This window comes from Triturus cristatus, chromosome 8 (assembly GCF_964204655.1).
Source record: "Triturus cristatus chromosome 8, aTriCri1.1, whole genome shotgun sequence".
Classification (NCBI taxonomy): domain Eukaryota; kingdom Metazoa; phylum Chordata; class Amphibia; order Caudata; family Salamandridae; genus Triturus; species Triturus cristatus.
The window spans coordinates 1,661,696,885-1,661,705,244 of record NC_140591.1 but is presented as its reverse complement, the minus strand read 5'-3'; the positions used below and the strand labels follow the sequence as shown (position 1 = coordinate 1,661,705,244).

At 47.8% G+C, this 8,360-nt stretch overlaps 1 protein-coding gene across 1 annotated transcript in view; it reads right to left on the bottom strand.

The window, feature by feature from the left end:
- Positions 1-1,816: 1,816 nt before the first annotated feature.
- LCMT2 (leucine carboxyl methyltransferase 2) overlaps positions 1,817-8,360 on the bottom strand; it is a 115,577-nt gene continuing 109,033 nt past the window's right edge. Inside the window, exons 12-14 of the mRNA XM_085623589.1 lie at positions 6,555-6,742; positions 5,558-5,693; positions 1,817-2,287 (exon numbers count right to left, since the gene is read on the bottom strand). Coding sequence (XP_085479715.1) covers positions 2,129-2,287; positions 5,558-5,693; positions 6,555-6,742 — 483 coding nt within the window. The 3' untranslated portion in view covers positions 1,817-2,128. The remainder of the gene's footprint in view (positions 2,288-5,557; positions 5,694-6,554; positions 6,743-8,360) is intronic.

Sequence of the window (8,360 nt, the reverse complement as noted above, 5' to 3'; positions counted from 1 at the left end):
CGCCCTGTCCCCAAGAACTAAACCTGATCAGGCTCAAGTTCCTCTGAGACAGTTCCTTCTTCAGGGGTCAGATCCTCTTCTGCTACAAGAGTCTCTTCAGACTGACCCTGGGGGGGGGGGGGGGGGGGGGAGACACTGCCTTTCCCCTGCTACTCCTCCTCTTGGGAGGTCCTTGGTCCATTTTTCCAGGATCCAAGGCCTGTTCAGTTTCTGTCAGCTTAGCTTTTGACCTTGTCAGGGCAAACACTTCTGCAGGGATACCCAGCATTGCTGCATGGGTAGTTAGCTCCACGTCAGCCCATGCTGAGGTCTCCAAATCATTTTGTAGCAAACATTCTACTGGTAGGTCTGCACTTACCACAACCTTCTTTAGGCCAGTTACCCCTCCCCAAGAGAAGTTCACAACTGCCAGAGCATGGTTAGTACTGACATTGCTCGCATTGGTCACTTGGTAAGTTTCCGCAAGTATGATTTGGCTAGGGTCCACAAGGTCCTTAGTCACCATGGTGACACTAGCCCCTGTGTCCCTGTATGCTAGAGACTCCCTTCCATTTATCCTAGGCTGTTGTTTGTATTTGCCCAGACCACTGGGACTCACAAATACGGACAGGTCCCCATCACAAACCAGCACAGCCTGAGTAGGTGTTCTGACTAGGCCAGAGTCCTCTCCAGATCCCAGGGTCAACCCTACTAAACCCTTATTCTGTGTACCACCACCTATAGCTGGACTAGGGGGAACAGATGCCTTAGGGGCAGGTGGAGTGGTAGTTGTGGAGTCTTTGGCCTTGTTACAGTCGGAAGTCTAATGGGTTTTCCGTTTACAGTTTTTACACCATGGCTTCCTTGGCTGTTTAGCTTTGTTAGATTGGGAATTTTCAGATGCTGCTTTTTGGGGGCCTGTTGAAGACTGCTGGTCTTTTCCCCACCATTCTCAGAGTTTTTGGTATCTTCCTTTTTAGTTGCACCCCCCAAGGGCTGGAGCTTTTGCTTGATCCTGGTTCTGACCCATTTGTCTGCCTTCTTTCCCAATTCTTGGGGAGAGGTCAGATCTGAGTCCACCAGGTGCTGATGCAATAGCTGATTCTGACAGTTATTAAGGATCTGCTACCTCATGATGAGATTGTATAATCCTCGAAAATCATTTACTTTACTGCCATTTAACCAACCCTCCAGAGCCTTGGTAGCACAATCTACACAGTCTACCCAATCTTGATTCTGTGCTTTCTGGGTATCTCTGAACTTTAACCTGTATTGATCAGTGGTTAGACCAAACCCATCTATTAAAGCACTCCTCAAGATATAATAATCATCAGCATCCTCTTCTCTAACAGAGAGGAGCTTGTCTCTTCCTTTGTCAGCAAAGGAGAGCCATAGGATTGCTGCCCACTGATCTACTGGGACCCTCTGAACTTTACAGTCCCTCTCAAGTGCAGTGATCCACTTATGGATGTCATCCCCTGTCTGATAGGGGGGCACAATCTTATGCAGGTTCCTATGGTCAGGAGTTTTCTCTCTAACTCTAGGGGTATTATTACTGCCACCAGGGGTCTCTAAACCCCACTTCTTGGAAGCTTTCTGAAGCTCCAGGGACTCCCTGTCTAATGCTAGCTGTTCCCTCCCGAGCTGAAGCTTGGCTTGCTCAAACCGGATCAGTCTGCATTTCCTCTCTTCAGAGGACTCTCTTCTCACAGGGCATCCAGGAAGGAAATCAAGGCTGGGCAGACGCCCAATGGAAAAGGGTCTGGTAGATTGAGGACCCACTCCCAAGAGTCTGACAACAAAAGGGGACTTGAGGAATGTTTCAAACTAAGGGAGCTCAGATTTGTCTTATTACGTTTATTTAAGATATTGCTTGTCAACTAGCTGCATTTGAAAATATATTCTCTCTACTGTTTTCCAAACTATAACAGTCCATTTTAACATTCCAAAGCTGCACATCTGCGAAGCCCTGATTGTCCAGAACATCTTTCACGACACGTTAATCACTCCATCTGCAGAGCTTGTAGGAGTACTAGGCTTCTCTGTTTTGAGCCACACAATGGCCGGTCACAAGTAGCACAATGAAGGTTCTTTTGAGGACGCAAGCATGTCTACGAACAAGAGTCCATTTCACTTCCTGCAGTGATGTTCACAGAATCTCCACCAAGTCCAATAAAACAGGCTGATGGTTCAGGTGAGTTCCGAAGGAGAAGCAGTTGCCTCCACCACCCAAAACCAGCAAAGACTTCTCATCAGGAAGGAGGATGCTGCTGTGATTGTGGAGCATCAACGGCCAACCCAGCGATGTCTGCAAAGCAAGAACACCAGAAGTCAAAAGGTAGATTAAACATAAGTACTGCAGGTCAGCGTCTGCCGACTATCCCACTTCTGACTCAGCTGCTCATGACCCCACATGGCAGAAAATTATCTTTTACTGGAACAAGGAGATTCCCCCCGAAAGTGGCGCTGGCTGGAATAAGACAGCACTGCACAGGATTTGGGACCTGTACTGTGCAGTGTACATCCTGCGTAAATATGAGCAGATTGGGCAGGCTCGGTCTACGACAGAACACCACACTGGTCCCTGAGGCACCACTGCAAGACCTTTTATTGTGATTGTTGCTATATTTCCTTTTCTATGGCTGCCTAGACCAGGAACTAGCTAAACACATCTAGATCACGACCAACTGCTGAATGAATTTGTAGCACAAGAGCTGTCAGGTGGCAATGCCAGATCTCTGCCAGCGCTGGCCCATGCCACGATGATCACCTTGAGAAGGTGGAGAAGGTGTGGATCAGCTGAGCTCCAACATTGAGTAAGTGCGACCAGGGGCAGTCAGAGGTTACTAGGCCGTATACTGTGTGGGTAACGTGGTTTACATATGGTGTCCCTGGGCCACGATACTGGTGCACGTTAAACTAGACAGCCAAGACATTCCTTTTAGGCACTTGACTGGCTTAGGGTCGTGAGGCCAAATAGTCAAAGCCTACATTCAGTGTGACAGAACCAGGCAGGATTCCGAGGAAGGTTTGCACTCACAGAAATAACTGGGGTTAAGAAAATGTATGCTTGTGGGAGCTATCGTCAGGTATTTAACACTGTTTTTGACATCTTAGATGCAGTTTTTTGTTTGAACTAGAAAGCTAGCTAGGATAACCTGCTCTCTCTGCTTGGAAATGACCATACTAAAACTCATGACGTTCAGCACATGTGGGCTGGGCACAGACCCTTGACATGTGGAATCTAACAAGGATTATTCAAATTTAGCTTGAAAAAGAATCAATATATGTGGGTAGGCGAATGAGATGCCGCTATCTGGAAAGTCTACCCATTTGTTTGAGTTTTACTGATCATGTCTCGTTGCCAGTTTATTGGACGCTCCCAATGGGATGAGGACCAGGAAAACTGAATCTGCTGCCATTGTAGACCCAGTTTGCAAGGGGAGGGGTTCTCATTGGAGAAACCATCAATGCGGCATGTGCAATGCTCAAGGAGAGGATCTGGCACAGGTGAGTGAGTTGTAACGCCTTGATGAGGGGACCACATGCTGTGTTTTTCCATCAATTGCAAACATTCTAACTGGTGATGCATACAGTGTCCCGGACCATTGACGCGCCTCTAAAGCTAGAGGTGTTTTCGTAAAGAAGCTAAATTGAAAAAGAGGTTGGTCAGTAAGTAAAACTAAATTTTCATACTATGGGTTTATTGGTTTTAATAAACTCAAATAATGTATTAAATTGAACACCAATAAATAACTTCAATGTTTAGTCACTGTTTTACTTTAGAGAAGGCAAAGGACCTTTAGTAACGAGTATGTACAAATTACATTTACAATAACAGGCAAAGAAAACCAGAAGGTACAATCTCCTCCTTGGCAGAACTTACAAGCCCAAAACCTCTTCACAGCTCGCTCAAACCAAACAAGTTTCCAGTTAACACTGAGCCAGATGCGCCTTGTGCAGGTCTACCCACCACTCAGGATTCTCCTCCGCGCAGGCACAGAGCAGCACCTTGTAGACAGGATGAACGTCCTCTTGTCTGTTACAGACAGAGGGACAGCCTGATGAGAGAATGGCCAACAGAGGGTCCATTCCTGGTCCATTGTCTTTCTTCTTTAAATGGAGTTTTCTCGCTGTTTGGCTGACGTAGATGAAGCAAGTACTGACTGAGGGGGTTAGTGCTTATAATGCTTTTGTCAAAGTGGCCTGTCAGAATAACAAGAGGGACTGCTAGAATTAAAGGTCTAAAGCCTCTTCTGGGGTGGCATTCTCTAGATGGCCAGTTCTCATGAGTTCCCTGCCCAGTCCACAAAGAGCAGATTGGGCTGACTCAGGTGTATTGGGTATTGGCCTCCATTTGGAGGCTCAATGTCAAGAGAAATGGTCTGCACACCAGAGAAGGGGGACGGTGAGCTCCTCTCAGGCATGAGAAACCTACACTAAACACAAAGAGGATGCGTTTAAAATCCCCCCACTGCCAGGCACAAGGGTTTCAGAGAGGGGGGTCAGGGAGTGTGTATGTGGAGGCTGCTACTTCTGAGATGGACCAGTCCACCACAAAGTGGTCTCACCATTGTTGCTGACCACATCAGGCAAATTCACTATCATTCTATGCTGGCAGCCTCAGCAGAGGGGGTGAAGAGTGGCTGAGCCGGCAGACTGGTCAGTCCTCACACTGCATCTGCCAGCTCGATACTCCCCGGAGAGCAGGGTAGGGAGCTTTCAAATGCTCACTATCTGGCAGCTTTTAAATGCTCACTCTCTGGCAGCTTTCAAATGCTCACTCTGGCAGCTTTCAAATGCTCACTCTCTGGCAGCTTTCAAATGCTCACTCTCTGGCAGCTTTCAAATGCTCACTCTCTGGCAGCTTTCAAATGCTCACTATCTGGCAGCTTTCAAATGCTCACTCTCTGGCAGCTTTCAAATGCTCACTCTCTGGCAGCTTTCAAATGTTCACTCTCTGGCAGCTTTCAAATGCTCACTCTCTGGCAGCTTTCAAATGCTCACTCTCTGGCAGCTTTCAAATGCTCACTCTCTGGCAGCTTTCAAATGCTCACTCTCTGGCAGCTTTCAAATGCTCACTATCTGGCAGCTTTCAAATGCTCACTCTGGCAGCTTTCAAATGTTCACTATCTAGCAGCTTTCAAATGCTCACTCTCTGGCAGCTTTCAAATGCTCACTATCTGGCAGCTTTCAAATGCTCACTCTCTGGCAGCTTTCAAATGCTCACTATCTGGCAGCTTTCAAATGCTCACTATCTGGCAGCTGTCAGACCCATGGAGTTGGCCAACATTTGCCAACCGAATATTCAATTTACAATATCTGAGCTTTCCTCGTAAGGCTTAGGTCAAAAGCACATCCAAGCAGCGAGAAAAGGCTTGGTACCTGCTTATCACGATACTTAATGTGCTGCTGAGGGGGTCTGAACAGACACAAGCAGGTGGCACTCTAGTACCTTAGAACATACAATGCAAGGTTCCTCATCGGCTTCAGTTTGAGTAGATCATGCAGAAATTCACTGGCAAAGGTACACAGAATAGTAAACGTGCATGGGTGAGGAGTGAGGCTTTGTACTCACTGTGCAGATTTGAAACTCAGAGGCCTGACCAGAGCTCAAGTCGATCACAGTCACTCCTGGGACCGATGGAGAATGAATCCAAACGCCCCCCACCAGCAGAAGCTTTCCATTGTACACATGGGACGTATGAGAGTACCTGGAAGGAGAAGGAGGCAAAAACGATGCATCAGGGCTTGTTACTGCTGCAGGAACTGGGTTCCGATAGCACCAGGGCCGAAGCTTATGGCACAAAGAGGAGGCACAATGTAACCCCGATTGCAGACTGTTCTGTTGCAGACACACATGCCATGTACACTTTGGACCTTAGGTTTGGGTCTAGAAACGTTCCAGCAGATGTTCTATAAACTGTTTTGGCCAAAGGCATGACTTGGATGGCTCTTCTCTACATCCATGGAAGCCCACAATTTACTGGGAATGTAGGCTTCGGAAAACCACAAAGAAAATGTTGAGCGTTCAACAGTGAGAAACGGGCTCAACTCTACAGGGCAGGACTGTGCAGAATCTGCAATAGGTAACATGCTGCAAACCTTATGTTACCAAGCTCTAAACATCGACCACATACCAATGTTTATTTTCAGGGGTGTTTGAGGCTTCCGTGGGCAATGGGACAATGCCAGAATACAGCGCCCAACTATCTTGGTAGCCAAAAACAGCGGAACTAGTGCTCATAACAGGTCTATGCACAAAGGGCCTGCAAAAGACTCAACTGCTTGGATTTGTTCCAAACTAACACAGTTTATATTTTGTTTTGCTGGAAAGTGCTCATAAGGTACTATATTTTTCAAAAGGCGGGGAAGAGTACCCATTGCAATCAGTGTGATGGTTGGATTAATCCCTACCTCCCACCAGATGGGCATTTCAACAGCGTAAATAATGTCCAGAATATTGCAATCGTAAGCAGCTGGCAGCATGGTGCCTTGATAGCTTCATGGCCAATATTTAATTAAGAGAATTATAAACAACTAAGCTGGTGATATTGTTGTACACATGGTCTTACCTGGGGACGATGGAGGGGTGGGTTTCAATTGTCTGCCACACAAAGCCAGTAGGTGCTGGTTTTAGGAAGAGCACAGACCCCAGTGGCAGACCCTTTGCGCCCAAACCTCCAGCAATAAGCGCACCCCCCTCCCAACTGCAGGCGCTGTGCGAATGTCGTCCCTCTGGAACCGGACCCTCCACTGAGATCTAAAGGGGAGAAAATCATGAAATGAGAACACAGTTCAGGGAAGCCAAGGCCTTCACCATCTGAACCAACTTTAAGAATTAGAGACGTCTCACTCATCACTGTCCTTTAACACAAAGGGGCTTCTCATCACTGTCCTTTCGCACAGCTTTTTGTAAACGACTGGCTTATTGACAAAGAACAACAGGATATGGAACAACCCTGTTTGGTCAATTTAAAAGTATACATTTAAGAGCACCTAACATACAGGAGGGGATGCAAAGGAGGACACAAAATGGAGAGCATCTCAAGGTTTCCTGGCAGAACTTTACTGCAGGTCCTGTGGCAGCAGGGACAGTCCTTTGTTGAGTACCTGTCCTTTACCTCTAGAGTCCCAGGCCTTTGAGTACCTGACCTTGGCCACTAGAGTCCCAGGTCCTAGAGTACCTGTCCTTGGCCACTAGAGTCCCAGGCCTTTGAGTACCTGTCCTTTACCTCTAGAGTCCCAGGCCTTTGAGTACCTGTCCTTGGCCACTAGAGTCCAAGGCCCTTGAGTACCTGTCCTTTACCACTAGAGTCCCAGGCCCTTCAGTACCTGTCCTTTACCTCTAGAGTCCCAGGCCCTTGAGTTCCTGTCCTTTAACTCTAGAGTCCCAGGCCCTTGAGTACCTGTCCTTGGCCACTAGAGTCCCAGGCCCTTGAGTACCTGTCCTTTACCACTAGAGTCCCAGGCCCTTCAGTACCTGTCCTTTACCTCTAGAGTCCCAGGCCCTTGAGTTCCTGTCCTTTAACTCTAGAGTCCCAGGCCTTTGAGTACCTGTCCTTGGCCACTAGAGTCCCAGGCCCTTGAGTACCTGTCCTTGGCCACTAGAGTCCCAGGCCCTTGAGTACCTGTCCTTTACCTCTAGAGTCCCAGGCCCTTGAGTACCTGTCCTTTACCTATAGAGTCCCAGGCCCTTGAGTACCTGTCCTTTACCTCTAGAGTCCCAGGCCCTTGAGTACCTGTCCTTTACCTCTAGAGTCCCAGGCCCTTAAGTACCTGTCCTTTACCTCTAGAGTCCCAGGCCCTTGAGTACCTGCTTGAGTCCCAGGCCCTTGAGTACCTGCTTGAGTCCCAGGCTCTTGAGTACCTGCTAGAGTCCCAGGCCCTTGAGTACCTGCTACTATCGCGCTGCTCGCCTTATGACTCTCAGTCCTCACTGGATCTTGACACTGCAAGGGGCTGATCGTTCAGCACTCGAGGTTCGATGTTTCAAACTTGGATAAAGCAAGAAACGTAGTTATTTATAAGGCACTATCCAGTGAATTTGATCAAATAAAGGTCTGTTTTTATTTACAACAGCAAATGTAAAATAGAAAAATAAATAGAACAGACCCAAAGAACAAAGGTTCTAGTTAAAGGGTCTCAGCACTAGGGCCCAGTTCGGAGTCCGTTAGGGTCTCTGCAGTACAGATGTAATCACAGTAACACATAAACCTGGTGTAATGTTTGCCATGGGCCAGAGATCACGGGTGCTTCATGCCCCGGATTCCTCGGTCTCCAGGACCTCGCTATGAGCTCTGCTCCTCATCCAATGCCAGGGTCAGCCAGACTGATCAGAGGTATCCAGAATCCTATGACAAGGCTGGCCCCTTTACCTT